This window comes from Ailuropoda melanoleuca, chromosome 2, assembly GCF_002007445.2.
Source record: "Ailuropoda melanoleuca isolate Jingjing chromosome 2, ASM200744v2, whole genome shotgun sequence".
NCBI classification, from domain to species: Eukaryota; Metazoa; Chordata; class Mammalia; order Carnivora; family Ursidae; genus Ailuropoda; species Ailuropoda melanoleuca.
The window spans coordinates 9,895,277-9,911,770 of NC_048219.1; the positions used below are offsets into that span (position 1 = coordinate 9,895,277).

The 16,494-nt window shown below is 41.4% G+C and overlaps 1 protein-coding gene across 1 annotated transcript in view; it reads left to right on the forward strand.

Annotated features, from left to right (window-relative positions):
* Positions 1–16,494, forward strand: part of ZCCHC17 (zinc finger CCHC-type containing 17) — a 54,957-nt gene that overhangs the window by 7,892 nt on the left and 30,571 nt on the right. The window contains exons 2-3 of the mRNA XM_002923972.4: positions 1,948–2,068; positions 8,902–8,959. Coding sequence (XP_002924018.1) covers positions 2,003–2,068; positions 8,902–8,959 — 124 coding nt within the window. The 5' untranslated portion in view covers positions 1,948–2,002. The remainder of the gene's footprint in view (positions 1–1,947; positions 2,069–8,901; positions 8,960–16,494) is intronic.

Here is a 16,494-nt window from a genome sequence, read left to right on the forward strand (position 1 = left end):
TCAAGAACTGACAAATCAGCCTCCATTCTATGTGTTATTAGTAAAGAAGTAAAAACCACCTGTGGCTGATCTAAGCAGAAAAGGGCAGGTTTATTATAAGGATACGAAGTTGTCTTGCAGAACTCAAGGACAAGGATCACCTGGGTCTTCCTGAATTCCCGGGGGGGGGTGATACTAGAACCAGGATTTGGAAGACTGATAAGATTTCCTCTCATTTCTTTTTTTTTTTTTTTAAGATTTTACTTATTTATTTGATGAGAGAGTGAGAGCGCATGGGTGCACAAGTAGGGGGAAGGGCAGAAGGAGAGGGAGAAGCAGGCTTCTGGCTGAGCAGGGATCCCGATGTGGGGCTTAATCCCAGGACCCTGAGATCATGATCGGAGCCGAAGGCAGATGCTTAACCGACTGAGCCATCCAGGTGCCACCTCTCTCATTTCTGTTTTAAGTGAGGCAGTTCAGTTAATGGATGGTCCTGTAGATCAGGAAGACTTTTTTTCCAAGACTAGGACCCGAAGTTGTCATATGAAAGTGAGGGGGGTTGAGGAGAGAAGAAAGTATTTGGTTATGAAAATCTGAGGAAACTAGAGTTTCAAGTCTTATTGTAAGCAAGTATAATTGAGAGGAAAAAGAGAACTGAGGGCAGTACCATTAGATTTATCTTTATGTAGCAGTGATTTACGCAGCAAAGTGCCATGGTTAAGAGCCACTAGACTGCTAGTTCCCTCTCTGTTTAAAACAGGAGACTGAACAAGAGTATCTGTAAGGTCCTTTCCAACTCCAAAGCTGTAAGACTTGCTACTCAGGCAGCATCAGCATCATCTGGGAGCTTCTGGAAATGTACAGTCTCAGGCACCACCTCATTTTAACATGATTCATAAACAGTTAAGTAAATTTGGTGCATTCAAGAATGGATTATTTTGTAGGCATTAAAAAAAAAAGAGGTGTAGGGGCACCTGGGTGGTTAAGCGTCCAACTCTTGGTTTCGATTCAGGTTGTAATTTCAGGGTTGTGAGATCAAACCCCACATTGGGCTCCAAGCTCATCGCAAAATCTGCTTAAGACTCTCCTCTCTCTGTCCCTCCCCCTTGTGCGTGCATGTGCCCTCTCCTCTAAAATTAAACAAATCTTAAAAAAGGTATATGTGCATGTGTATGAATTATTAAAGTATACAAGAAAATGGCTGTTAATTAGTGATTAATAATTTCATGATTCCATTAAAAAACTCTTCTGTATATGAAAAGGTTTTAAAGAATATAAATAAAATTGAATTATGGATGATTTTTGTCATGAATGTATTGTCTGAACTTTTAAAATGAGCATGTGTGTTTTTAATTTTATAAAGAAAAAAGTAAACTATTCTCTTTTTGAAGTGACTTCAGATTAACCCTAGCATAGTGTTAAAAGCAGGGACTCTGGTGTCAGCCAGAGTTTGACTCCACTATTTCCTAGCTTTTTGACATAGGCCTAGTAATTTGACCTCTGGAAGCCTTGGTTTTCTCATTTATATAAGAATATAACCTACATTTTGAGAATTTGAGATATTGAGATAAATGAGATATTGGCTGTCTGGTGCTTAACACAGTACCGGGACATAGTAAATTCTTGATAAATGTTAGCTCTTATTACTATTATTTTTCCCTTTTTAAAGATTCATTTTCATACACACATCTCAAAAGCCTTCCTTTGACAACAGAATAGTAACAGCAATTACAAAAGGAAAAACAAAACAGACTAATAGTGTTAGGTAAGTATCAAATTGAAAAAAAAATAAGTTCAAAGTTTCTACAACTCCTGAGGATCACAGTGGGCAAAAGAGATGTGGATAAAAGTGCATGGTGTTAAATCTAATGCTATTATTCTGTAGAGACTAGCTGTGGGTAATGTGCACATTTCTTCTTTAATGCAGATGTCTTTCACATTGTTGTCCGTCTTATTTCTTTGTGATAGGACACTTGAATTAGCTTCAGCAGAAGAGAAATGGAGGAGCCATAGAACGTTAAGGATGAATTCAGGAAGACCCGAGACCATGGAGAACTTGCCTGCTCTCTACACTATTTTCCAAGGAGAGGTATACTCTCTTGGCCTTAAAAACTTACCATTTGTGTTAAGCATGGCTGAGGGGTGAAAAGCAGCTGGGTTTGGAGCTCCTGTGCGCCTGAGAATATGTGGAGCGTCACAGTTCAAACAGGAAGGACTAGTGGAGCATCTGGCTGCTGTTTGTACCCCCTCGAAGCTCCAGACTCCTAACTGCATACTTGACATCTTCATTTGGGTACCTCACAGCATGTCTGATTTATGTTTTAAACTGAATTTATTCTTTGCTTGCTTGCTTTCTTCTTTTTTCTTTCTTTCTTTCTTTTTTTTTTTTTTTGAAGAAATTTATTCATTTTTTAAGTAATCTCTACACCTAATGTGGGGCTCAAACTCATGACCTGGACATCAAGAGTCAGATGCTTCACTGCCTGAGCCACCTAGCACCCCTGAATTTTTTATTTTTTAACCAAATCCGTTCTTTTAGTCTTTTGTATCTCAGCAAATGGAACCACTATCCTTCCAGGTACCCATGATAAATGTCTGGGCATCATCCTTCATTTCTCCTCTTGATTTGATCTTGATTTTCCCTTTCCCTCCAGTCCATAAGCAAGTCATACTACTGCTACCTCCCAAATATATCTCTTGAATGTATGCTTCTTTATCCCTGTGGCATCCCATTAATTCAAGCTCTCCATTTCTTGCTTGGCCACTGGGGTCTCTTTATCTATTATAGTCCCTCTTCAATCTGTTCTTTCTGTTGCAGCCAGAATAACATCTAAAAAGCAGATTGAACATACTGCTTTCTCACAGCTCTTCTAGGCTTCTCGTTATACTTGAATTCATTCAGTCTCATTTTCATGAGCTCTATATGACTTGGCCTCTGCCTACCCAGACTGTGGCTTTGTTCTGTACTACTCACACACCAGCCACACTGGCTTCCTTACCACTCTGAGCATCCTAAGCCTTCTTCCTTCTCAGGACTTTTGCACATGCTGTGTCTAACTATCCCACTCTCCCACTAACTTCTCTTCATGTTTTAGGGCTCAACCCTAATGTCTCCTCAAGGATCTTTTCCCCACCACAAATAAATAGGCTTGCCCTGTATTTGCATACTTGTGTAATGTCTGTCTTTCTCACAAGACACTAAGCTCCATGAGGGCAGAGCCCTCTGTGTTTTTTGTGGTTGTAGATCTCAGTCCCAGGTAGGTGCGTAGAAAATAATAGGTGCTCATTACATCATCAGTGACTGAATGATCAGCTTTTGAAGAAGAAGGCATTGTATTTGGAGAACAGACAAAACTTGAGATTCCTGTCCTAGTGCTTTTACTTACTGTGTGATTCTTGAGACTGCCACTTACTCTCTTTGAGTCTTGGTTTTCTCATTCGTTAAATGGAGACAATAATTTCTTCCATAGGATTGCCATGATGGTTAAATAAGCTATCATCTTTAAAAACAATGCCCGAGATAGAGTAGGAATTCATTAACATTATCTTCTTCCTCTCAAAGTGAAAGTAAAGCCAAAAAATTGTTTTCAGTGTCTTATGAGTGCCTGTAGTATTTTAACAGTATCATTCTCACTTGCTTTATGGTTGTTCATACTTGCTATATGGTTGACAAAAGCTTCATCTTCTAATAATGGGAGGCCTTTGACGGCAAACTTTGTATTTGTCAGTTGGTTATAGATAATTGTGGCTCTTGACTTCTGTTAAGTCAGTCCCAACTTTTAATATAAAGTCAAGATACTGAGGATAATAACGTTCGAGCAAATAGTAAACAATTCTGCTCTTCAGAACCTTTGTCCTTTTTCTTTAACAGCTGTGGTGTTCCCAAAGATCAGTGAGGTACCAGGGCTCAGAAAAGGAAGTAAATTGATTTTTCTGATGATAAAGTTCGTTTGTCAGGTGTTGCACAAAAGGCAGAGAAGAGTGCTGTGCCCTTCACAAACTGACTCGGCCACTTTGAAAGTGGCTCCTGCCCAACAGCTGCTTAAATGAGGTGGGACTTGAATTAGTGTAGGTTTTATATGTTACTGTTAAGGATGGATGGGCTAGGGTAATGTTTGGGGAGAACTTAGTAGTTCTAGCTTAGTATTTCAGGAGCACATTTTGAAAAATGATGGTTTAGAAATGACTGGAATTAGGGAGAGAGAAGTTGCTTGATAAATCATAAAGAAGAAACCATTTTTCAGAATACTCATCCACAAACATTTAATGAATACCTAATATTTCAAAGAAGACTTGGTTACGTTAAAATTCAAAAAAAATTGTAAGCCTAACGTATGTCAGCACTTTTACACATTCTGTGTCATTGACTCTCCAAAAAATTGTTACCCTATTTTATGGATAAGGAAACTCCTCTCAGAATTTAAGTAATTGCCCAATGGTTAATAAATAGCAAAACTGGGATTTTATTTATTTTTTAAAAAGGTGTATTTGTTTATTTTGGAGAGAGAGAAAGTACGAGTGTGGGAGGAGGGGCAGAAGGAGAGTGAAAAAGGAAGCAGACTCCCTGCTGAGCGCAGAGCCCTATGCTGGCTGATCTCACAACCCTGAGGTCATGATCTGAGCTGAAACCAAGAGTCAGACGCCCAACCCACTGAGCCACCCAGGTGCCCCCAAACTGGGATTTTAAATCAAGTCATCTCTCCAAGTCTCCTTTCTGCTGAACTGCCCCTGGGGTTGTCCAGCTGCACATAAATGCATGGTGGAACCAAAAGAACTTTAAGAGAACTCTTTTAACTGAATTAAAGGTTAGAAGGAGGGTAGATGGTAAATCTAGTTGTTCCACAGTCTTTTGGTTCCCAGTAACAGCATTTATCACAGTCTGTCTTATATGATTGTTACTTGTGTATGTGTTTGTCTCCTAAACTAGAGTATGAGTTACTGGGGAGGAAGGGGCATGGTTATCTCATATATCTTGGTAACTACTTCAAATTTATTTAAAAATAGGCTGGACATTTTTGTAAAGTGTTTTTAGTTCGCAGTACCTAACATGGTATCTTGCATATAAGTGCTCAGCAAATGTTTGAATAAAATTGAACCCAAGCCCCTTAGGACCAATCTGCCTTGAAGAAACTGGTGGTGTAGCCCATAACCTAGCAGTTCTTCTCTTAGCAGGCTCAGCAGGGCTGGAGAGTTCAGCGACTGAATAAGTGAGAAGCCAACATTCATCCTTCTCTCATCGTCTGAGAGGTTATCTTGGTGCTGGAGTCAGTGAAGCATGGTAGCAGGTGTAAGTGTAGCCGTGGGAGTTGGGATTTGGCTCAGCCCAGCCATAGCCAAAGAAATGCTGAAGGGAGATTGGTGTTGGTGAGGTGGAAATGGCATTGAACTAGAAGTAGAAAGACTTCTGTTCTTGCTACTTTCTACCTTTGTGACTTTGGACAAGTAACTTAGGTCTCTGAGCCTCAAGTTGCTCATTCACATTATGGGGATAACTAGTTTCAAGGCCAGTGCAACCTCTACTCCGAAGATGGTAAATTCATTTTACCTAAACCCCGAGTTCAGTTGAGATAATTACTGAATTTTTTCCCCTGAGTTATTTGGCTAATTATTCTTGGGACACCAGGCAGATTGTGTGATCATCTGCAGCAGGTGCCATTCTGTTCATTTCAACTCTGACTGCACCCTGGGAGACACAGTGATGGGAACAGCTGGTACTGGAAATAGGCAAGAATGCCTTTTCCTGACTGAACAGTTGAGTGCATCCATTCTGGAGCACATTAACTTTTCCTTTTGGGAGAGGCCAAATTAAGGTCTGTTAATGATATTTCCTCAAAAGATCATAATGTGACACTGGAATTTCAGGATTGAAAAGTGAGATGGTCTTAATTTACAGCAGCAAGGCGAGTTGGGCTCCAAATTCCAGATGCTTCTTTTAAGTTTGTTATATAACTCTGCCCTTAATAATGTTACGCAGTATGAAACACCTTAGCCCTTTTTATAGAACTGTGGAGCAAAAATCAGTTACTAAATTAAAGCAAAAGCTGAGGTCCCTGGGTGGCTCAGTCATTTGGGCCTCTGACTTTTGATTTTGGCTCAGGTCATGGTCTCAGGGTCGTGGGATCCAGCTCTGACTGGGCTCCGTGCTGGGGGTGGAGCCCGCTTCGGATTCTCTCTCCCTCTGCCCCTCCCCACTCCTTGGCAAGGATGTGTGCACCCGTACGTTCTCTCTCTTTCTCTCTCTCTCTTTTTTTTTTTTTTAAAGATTTTATTTATTTATTCAACAGAGAGAGAGACAGCCAGCGAGAGAGGGAACACAAGCAGGGGGAGTGGGAGAGGAAGAAGCAGGCTCATAGCAGAGGAGCCTGATGTGGGGCTCGATCCCATAACGCCGGGATCACGCCCTGAGCCGAAGGCAGACGCTTAACCGCTGTGCCACCCAGGCGCCCCACTCTTTCTCTCTCTTAAAAAAAAAAAGTTAAAAAGCAAAAGCCTTTACCTTCAGCTCAGGGTGTGATCCCGGTGTTCCGGGTTCGAGTCCCACATCGGGCTTCTCTGCTGGGAGCCTGCTTCTTCCTTTCCCACTCCCCTGCTGTGTTCCCTCTCTCGCTGGTTGTCTCTCTGTCACATAAACAAATAAAATCTTTATAAAAAAAAAAAAAAAGCAAAAACCTTTAGTTGGTCCAGAAAGAAGGGATTTGCTTTTATTGTAATTAAAAATTTAGTCTTATCTTTATCCATGTCACCCTGGAAAACAACTTGCTTTGTGAACTTGGGTAAAGCACTTTGTGTCTCTGGTCTTCACTTTTCCTCATTCAAAACATGATAGGATTGCACCAGCTAATCTCTGACGTTCTTCCTCCAGTTCCACTTACCTTGATTTTAAGTACTAGTATCTGCCTCATTGTACTGTTTCTTTGGGACTGTTTGGTCCCTACCCCACTATAGCATATTCATCAGTATAAAAGAGGACTTTAGAACTTTGGTTCTTGGGGCACCTGGGTGGCTCAGTCGGTTAGGCATCTAACTTTAGCTCAGGTCACGATCTCAGGGTCCTGGGATCGAGTCCCTCTCCTGGCTCTGTGCTCAGCAGGGACTCTGCTTCCCTCCGCCCCCCCCCCCCCCCCCCCCCCCGGCTCGTGTGTGCTCTGTCAAATAAATAAATAAAAACCTTTTAAAAAAAAAGCTTTTGGTTCTTAACCCATTAATGCTGTATCATAGTTATTTCAAGTGCCCATTTAAAAATATGAGGCAAATGGAAGTTTTTGTCTCTTTCCATCCTAACATTGAGGTGAGTAATGATATTTGGTGGAGTAAGAGGCACTGGACTAGGCGTCAAGGGATCTAGGTTCTGTGCCTTGTGTCTGAGTTAGTTGGGTTTCCATTAGTCACTAACCTTTTTTGTGCATCAGTGTCTTGAACTGTAAATTATTAAAAACCCACAGTTTGTTGAATGTACATCAGGTGCCAGATATCATCACTGCGAGGCACTTTGTGTACAGCATTTGTTATCTGCAAGAGGAAAGTGACTATACTTGGAAACTTAGGCCCTAAAAGGCAAGTTGTATTCAACATCCCACAGCTAAGGAGTGGCAGAGCTGGGATTAGAAGCCACATCTCTTCACTCCAGGGCCTGTGCTCTTTCTATACCTGTACTATGGATTCTGCCTCATCTGCAGCTTAGGGACCTACCATGTATACTTCTGAAGATCGTTCCCAGGAGCAGATAAAATGTCAAATGTCGCATTGCTTCTGCGTTAGACTTTTCTAGTTCAAGGGAACTCATGAGCCATTCTAGTATAATTAAGACTCACTGGGTTCAAATCCCAGCTCTGCTGCTTACTAGTTTAGAACATTGGGTGAGTTACTTAGTCTGTCCATCAGTTTGTCATCAAATGAGAATAGTAAGAGTACCAATAGCATATGGTATCACGAGGAGTATGTAAAGCACTTTGAACAGCGTTTTGTACGTAGCGAGTAAGTATATATTAGTGAAACAATAACTGTGCAGCAGGGCTTGTCCTATTCACTCCCCTTCTCTTAGTTATGGTGAAGCTGGAACAGTGAGTACCCAAGATGAAACAACTAATTAAAGTCACTGATAAAATAGAGCTTATAAGATTATATTGAATACTTTATAAATAATAATTTGTGATCAATGTGGACTGTAGTGACAGTTTTAATCCTAATCCGTGGGTTGGAGGGTAGGCTAGAGGATGGATGGGAGGCAGAGATAGAGTTCGGTATAATGTTTTATCTGGCAGTGGTTCCGGACCTTTCATTACTATTACCTATTACATAGACCCTTCAAGCCTCTAACTTCTGCATCTCAGGTCACCTCCATAAAAGACTTGGGGACGACTCTTTCTCTCTGATTACATCTTTTTAGGTTCTGTCAGATGTCTGTGTATTGATTTTTTTCTGTAGCTGTCTTATAAACCTCTCTTATAAACTGGTTTGGAGTTAAATAGACCAGGCTATATCATCTGTTTTGACTTGAAGTTTAGGAAAAAGGGATGTTCTATATAATCCATCCCAAATTATTAAAGTTCTCTGTATTGGGATTGGGGGCCTCAGTCCCAGCTAATAGAAAGTGTAACTTTATTACTTTATTTCCTGCTGTGTGCTCCCTTTTCTCCAAGTACCTCCTTTGAGGATTTCAGTAGGTGTGGGATTTGGACACCCCTAGATTTTGTCATACCATCCGACAACATTCCAATCCCACCAGTGTTTTTAATGTGTTCACACATACCTGCCAGTCTAAATTTCAAAAAGAACAGAAAGAATATTTGACAGAACATAACTTTTAGAGAGCTTTGCAGCAGTCAGTGCCAAGTAGAAATTCAGGGAGACTAGGTTAAATGCTATGGAAGAGAGATTCTCATTTGTGTGACATTGATTTTTTTTTTCCCTTGGTCTTTATAGGTTGCTATGGTGACAGACTATGGAGCCTTCATCAAAATCCCAGGCTGTCGGAAGCAAGGTGGGAAACTGTCACTTGAAATTCAGCCCTTCTGTTCCACTGTCTTCTGTCACCCCATCACATCCTGATTATAGACTCTTTTTCAAACAGTAGTTTTGTTTTTGTCTTTAGTGTAGAGGTATGAATGTAAACAAATGCTGACAGTCCATGTTTTCATAGGTCTTAACTTCAGAAGAATGATGCTCTTTGACTTGGTGGGGAGCTGAGTGTAGCCACTTGGGTTCACTTCTGGAACCAGCTCTTGCCTAAATTTCACCTGTGACCCTAGGCAAGGCACTTGACCTCTTTGGTCTTAGGATTTGGGGTAGGGCAAGCTGTTTCCTCTCTGAGGCTGACATTGTAAATTTTCTAGTATGTGGCACATGGAATGGGAATAGTGTTGTAACCAATACGAATATTTCATATATATTATGCTTTAATTTTTCTTTTTAAAGTGATAGGCATTTGTCGAATATTTCTTGAGAATCTCCTCCGTATCTATAATCTTATTTGTTTCTTAAAATAATTGTGGTAAGTAGAAAAGACAAGTTCTACAGACTGGTGGCCTGCTTAGAGTGATTTAGCTAGGTAATGGCACAGCTAGGTCTAGAACCTGAGCCTCCTAATTCCTAGCCCGGCGGGCTTTTTACTGTATCATAGTACTAGTAGACTCAAAAACTCAACTTGCTAGTTCCTCATGCTATAATAAATAAGGATTTATCAAAGATTTTAATGTAAAAAAATTAACTATAAGGATATTATTAGAAAAAATACAGAATGATATTTGACTTCATAAAAGTAAAAAATTATATTTCAAAAATCATAAGCAGGGGGCGCCTGGGTAGCGCAGTCATTAAGCGTCTGCCTTCGGCTCAGGGCATGATCCCAGCGTTCCGGGATCGAGTCCCACATCGGGCTCCTCCGCTGGGAGCCCTGCTTCTTCCTCTCCCACTCCCCTGCTTGTGTTCCCTCTCTCGCTGGCTGTCTCTCTGTCACATAAATGAATGGGATCTTTAAAAAAAAAAAATCATAAGCAAAGTTAAGTTGGGAAAAAGAATTTGTAGGACACATGACAAAAGACTAATAAAAAAAGGGAAAGTAGGAAAAGGAGCTAAAAATATGGAAAGAATTCACAGGAGAAAGAATAGCAATTGATAGATAAATACCTTAAAAGATGCTCATTCTCCGGATTAATTTAAAACTAACTTAAGGGGCGCCTGAGTGGCTTAGTTGGTTAGGTGTCTGACTCTTAGTTTTGTCTTGGGTCATGGTCTCAGGGTCCTGGGATTGAGCCCCATGTCCAGCTCTGTGCTCAGGGTGGAGCCTGCTTGGGATTCTTTCTCTCTCCCTCTGCCCCACCCCTTTGTGCGTGCTCTCTCTTGCTCTCTAAAATAAATAAATCTTTTTTTTTTTTTTAAGATTTTATTTATTTATTTGACAGAGACAGACAGCCAGCGAGAGAGAGAACACAAGCAGGGGGAGTGGGAGAGGAAGAAGCAGGCTCCCAGCGGAGGAGCCTGGTGTGGGGCTCCATCCCAAGACCCTGGGATCACGCCCTGAGTCTAAGGCAGATGCTTAACGACTGTGCCACCCAGGTGCCCCTAAAATAAATAAATCTTAAAAAATAAAATAAAACTAGGGGCGCCTGGGTAGCTCAGTTGTTAAGTGTCTGCCTTCAGCTCAGGTCATGATCCCAGGGTTCTGGGTTTGAGCCCCGTATTGGCCTCCCTGCTCAGTGGGAAGCATTCTTCTCCCTCTCACTCCCCCTGCTTGTGTTCCCTCTCTTGCTGTCTCTCTCTGTCAAATAAATAAATAAAATCTTAAAAAAAAAAAAAAGCTAACTTAAACTGTGGCACGTCTATGCAATGAATACTACTTGGCAGTAAAGAGTAATGAGAATGAAGTGTGGATGTATGCAACACTCTGGCTCAATCTCCAGAGAATTATGTTGAGTGAAAAAACCTAATCCCAAAAGGTTGCAGACCTTATGATTCCTTTTGTGTAACATCCTGTTTTTTTGTTTTTTTGTTTTTTGGCAGTTTTATTGAGAAGCAGTGCATATACCGTGCATTTCACTCAAATGTACAGTTCAGTGGGATTTGTTTTTGTTTTTGTTTTTTTGTATATTCACAGTTTTGCAACCATCACTACAATCTAAAGTGAGAACATTTTCATCAACCCCCAAAGAGAAACTGTACCTATTAGCAGTCACTCCAAATTATCATCCCACCTGCCTGAGCCTTAGGCAGCCCTTCGTCTACTTTCTGTCTTTATATGTTTGCTTCGTCTGGACATTTCTTAATAAGTGGAATCAGACAACATGTGGTCTTTTTGACTGGCTTCTTTGACTCAGCATGTTTTCTAGGATCTTCCATGCTGGCATGTGTCAGTACTGCAGTTGTTTATTGCCATTGCAAAATGTGGCATGTCGTTAACCAGTTCTCCAATTCTCTGATTCTCTGACACCAGCTGGGTATCCTACAGTTTAATTCAATTCTGACAGTAACTGCCCAGAGGTAGCGCCCGACTCCACAGACTAGGGCTGTGTTCCACAAGACTGCCCTCACTTCAAACGCCAGTTACAAGCATCGAGTCCCCAGGTTACCCACACTACTGTCAGACTTGGCCATACAGTTGAATGTTCCAACACCACCCCCCCAGTTTTGATAATTTGCTAGAACAACTCCGAGAACACCAGAAATGCTATACTTACAGTTAAGAAGCTGGGTAAAGGGTACCCAGGATTTCTCTGTATTATTTCTTTTGACTACATGTGAATCTAAAATTATCTCAAGATTTTTGAGATTAATAAATATTGAAGACATTGCTGTTACCCTGTATGTTAACTAACTGGAATTTAAATAAAAACTTAAAAAATTGCTATTAATAGGGGCACCTGGATGGCTCAGTCGTTAAGCATCTGCCTTCAGCTCAGGGCGTGATCCTGGCATTCTGGGATCGAGCCCCACGTCAGGCTCCTCCGCTGGGAGCCTGCTTCTTCCTCTCCTACTCTCCCTGCTTGTGTTCCCTCTCTCGCTGGCTGTCTCTCTTTCTGTCGAATGAATAAATAAAATCTCTAAAAAAAAAATTGCTGTTAATAATCAATTTTGAAAGTGGGTATTTCCAGTAATAGTTTTATTTACTGTTGGGAATATAAATTGTTATAGATTTTGGCAATGCCTATTCACATTTTTAATGTGCTTCCCCTTTAATCCAGCAGTCCTTTAGCGGATTTAGTTTGTAGTGTAGACTTAGATAAATTATGTACATTTAGGCAGCGGACTATGCAGATGATAAGAAGCATGATACTTTGATGCTGGTGCCTTCTTTATTTTACCAGAAAGGACCTGTGAGAAGTTTTGATACAGCTCCCCCTACACTGAGGCCTGACTGAGAGCCTTTATAAGATGGCGCTGGTTGTCGGAAGCATTCTTATTTCAGAGATGGTAAAGTGAGGGCAGGAAAGTGCCTCTTAGAATTGATGAAATGGATGCGTCCCAACTTACTGAAATGGAAAGATGTCCAAGATAAGATGAAAAAGCATGTTGCAGCAGAGTTTGAAGAGCATGACCTTCCTGCCTACATTAAAAATATTTTTTTAAAGATTTTATTTATTTATTTGTCAGAGAGAGAGAGAGAGCACAAACGGGGAGAGGCAGGCAGGGGAAAAGCAGGCTCCTTTCTGAACAAGGAGCCTGACGTGGGACTCGATCCCAGGACCCTGGGATCATGACCTGAACCGAAGACAGACACTTAACCCACTGAGCCACCCAGGCCTTCTGTCCCTACCTATATTTTAAAGCATGTGTACATTAGCCTATGTAGTTTTTGAATTATTACATATGTTTAGAAGAAAGCCTAGAAGCATACTCAACAAACTGTTGACAGAGGTCACCTCTGGCTGTTATAGTTTGCTAGGGGAGACATGGACATGAAATAGGGACTTTTTCTTTGTGCATTTTTTTGGTTTTTTTTTAATTAATTTTTTTAAAAGATTTTATTTATTTATTTATTTGACAGAGAGAGAGAGACAGCCAGCGAGAGAGGGAACACAAGCAGGGGGAGTGGGAGAGGGAGAAGCAGGCTCCCAGCAGAGGAGTCCGATGTGGGACTCGATCCCAGAACACTGGGATCATGCCCTGAGCCCAAGGCAGACAGCTTAACGACTGAGCCACCTGGGCGCCCCTGTGCATTTTTTTAAAACAAAATTTTTCTTTAAAAGTAAGTCCAGGGGCGCCTGGGTGGCACAGCGGTTAAGCGTCTGCCTTCGGCTCAGGGTGTGATCCTGGCGTCACGGGATCGAGCCCCACATCAGGCTCTTCCGTTATGAGCCTGCTTCTTCCTCTCCCACTCCCCCTGCTTGTGTTCCCTCTCTCGCTGGCTGTCTCTATCTCTGTCGAATAAATTAAAAAAAAAAAATCTTTAAAAAAAAAAATAAAAGTCCAACAGCTGATTTTTGGATAATGAAGCCATGTTTCTAGCCTTGGAGACTACTTGCCACAAATTGCATCTTGGAATTAGAAAGGGCTCACCAGTGGTTTCCAAGCTAGCAGTCAGCAATCTAGTATAGAGTTTCTCATTTTATGTTGTCTAGGATTTAATGAGAGGGATCTCATCCTGGTCCCTATAGGCATACACCTCTTTTGGTCTCAAGACAGATTTTCTTGGTGTACTTGCCATAGCTCCCAGTACTTGAAAGTCCCATCCTTACCTGAGCACTTATGTGGCACTTTGGGGACCGTGTGGAGATGAGGGCCTGCCTCCTCTCAGCAGTCAGTCTTCAACTTGCTCATGTCCATGCCCTGTCAGGGGATGCCTCTGATTGTGGCTTCCTGCTTACAAGTGATCTGTGAGTCTGACAGCTGGCGAGACAGGCCTCAGAGGGAGAGTCAGGAAGCCAAGTAATTAGGTGGGAACTCTCTAATCCTGGGCTTTTCTGGGGGTTTACTGCATAACTTGAACGGTTGTATTTTAGCTTCTCTACTCTCGAAGGGGAAGGTCATTAAATCCCATGCCAAAAGGACTGAGCTAAAAAAATAATTCTGGTCTCCAGATTTTAACATTTTGATTCAGGAAGGGAGACTCTTGAGTTCTCAGCCTTCTAGTCTCAGAATTTTTACCACTACTTAGTTGAAGACCCCTTCCTAGTATTCAGATCTAAACTAGACTTTTCCCCCATCTCATAGTGGTACTTAATAGAACTATCTGTGATGATGGAAATGTTCTATATCTGTTCCAGTGTGTTTTCTGACACTAATCAGTTCTCCGGATTCCAACAGCAGGTGTCTTAATTCAGTTCTGACACTATCTATCTGGAGTAAGCGTCAAATCCCACAAGTTAAACTTCACATGACAGTCGTAAGTCCTGAGCCACCTGTACTTCTGACTGGTGGACTATGAAGCAAGGTTTCCCCATGACCCCCTCCTCAAGTTTGATAATTTCCTAGAATGGCAAGGTATGGGTGAGGGGTGTACTCTCAGCTTATGTGTCTTCTCTGACACACCACCCTCCCAATAAGCTGATGTGTTCACTAACCTGGAAGCTCTCTGAATCTCGTCGTTCAAGAGTTTTTATAGAGCTTAATCTCTAGGCCCTCCCCCTCTTTCCTGGAGACCAGTGGGGCTGAAAGTTCCAACCCTGTCATCATTTGATCTTTTGGAGACTTGGCCCATCCAGAGACATCTAGGGGCCCTACCCTAAGTCACCTCATTAGCACAAACTCTGGTGTGATCAGAAGGGGCTTATGAATAGCGAAAGACTCTCCTATCACTGGAGAGATTCCAGGAGTTATAGGAGTTCTTTGCAGGCTGTGTAGGATCCAGGGACAAAGACCAAATATATTTTTGTATTATAGCACATCTGTGCTGTCCAGTAATGTAGCCACTGACTTTTAACTTCATTTTAATTTAAATTTAAGCTTAAAACAGCAACATGGCTAGTGACTATCATAGTGTCAATGTAGTTTTTTATGAAGTTCTTTTTTTTTTCTTCTATCCTCTGCCCCACCAGCACATGAGATTTGGGGATCAGAGGTTGTTCAATGTTATACCTTTAAAGTGTTTTGCTCATGGTAGAAGTTCAAATATTTTTACTTTATGGAGCCCAGTGCAAGGGCTTGAACTCACGATCAAGCCCTGAGCTGAGATCGAGAGTCAGACACTTAACCGACTGAGCCACCCAGGCACCCCAAAGCTCAAATATTTTTAGCAGTGAATTCAGTTTAGCAAATAATTCTTGAATTCTGTTATCTGATCACTATGTTAGGTGGGAACACGGAGGTAAGAAAACAGTCCCTGCTGCTCTCAGATTGTTCGTAGTCTGGAGATACGAACAAATTACGGTGTGGTGTAATAATATAGGTGAGGTTGCAGTTGTCCACTGAGCTGTGAAATGATGGGGCCTAGAACAGTACCTGGGGAACAGTGGGTATTCAGTACATTTTATTAAATGAATAAAGTCTAGTCCCAGCTGTGCCATTTATTGACTTTTGACTTCCATTTGCTTTGGACTTGAGCCTTAGTTCCCTTATCTGTGAAATGGGAATGATGTGCCTGTTTTCGAGTTTCTTGATTGGCAGGATCGTATCTTATTTGTCCTTGAATCCGTTTTTGCCTGTGATATTGTGGATATTTAGTAACTGTTTGAACGATTCTATAATCCCAACAAGCACTTTAACTTGTGGACTTACATTATTGTCATACACCATTGATTGGTGATAACTTATTTGAACATTCTAGAAAGGGAATTCAGATCCCCCAAAGATAAAGGGGACCTTTTATTTTGACAGTTTTGGGCTGTAGCTGTTCTCTAATGGTTTATAATTTTCACCTTTTTATATAGTCAGTGGGAGTTGTAAAAGAAATTAAGGTTGAACAACACATTTGGGAGAATGTTTTTAAGGGAATAATAATAGGCTACCTCTGTTTGTTTTTTATCTATAGTGACTGAGATACTAGCTCTTTCCAGGTTGTCAGAATTTCTTTTCTTTTACCAGCAGACATTCGGATGGGATTCAGTCTGTTTAAGTGTCATGTTGGGTTTACTAAACACGATGATGGACTTGATATGCCCTTTGGGCATTTATGGCTTCATGTCAGAAATACAGGCACAAACTGCTCTGAAGAGCTCCCTTCCATGTAGCATCTTCTTTGTTTCTGTTCATTTTGGAGCACATGCTGAAGCAGAATTAGATGTGTTTCTACTACTTGTAGATGAGACCATCTTTTTTTTTTTTTTTAAATTGAAAAGATAACACAGATCAATAATAAAAAAATGGAGAGGGGGCGCCTGGGTGGCACAGCGGTTGGGCGTCTGCCTTCAGCTCGGGGCGTGATCCCTGCGTTATGGGATCGAGCCCCACATCAAGCTCCTCCGCTATGAGCCTGCTTCTTCCTCTCCCACTCCCCCTGCTTGTGTTCCCTCTCTCGCTGGCTGTCTCTATCTCTGTCGAATAAATAAATAAAATCTTTAAAAAAAAAAATGGAGAAATATCAGTATGTTGCAGAAGACCCTACAGACTCATAGTCGAGTTGCAGTTCTTTATTAGCTTTGTGAT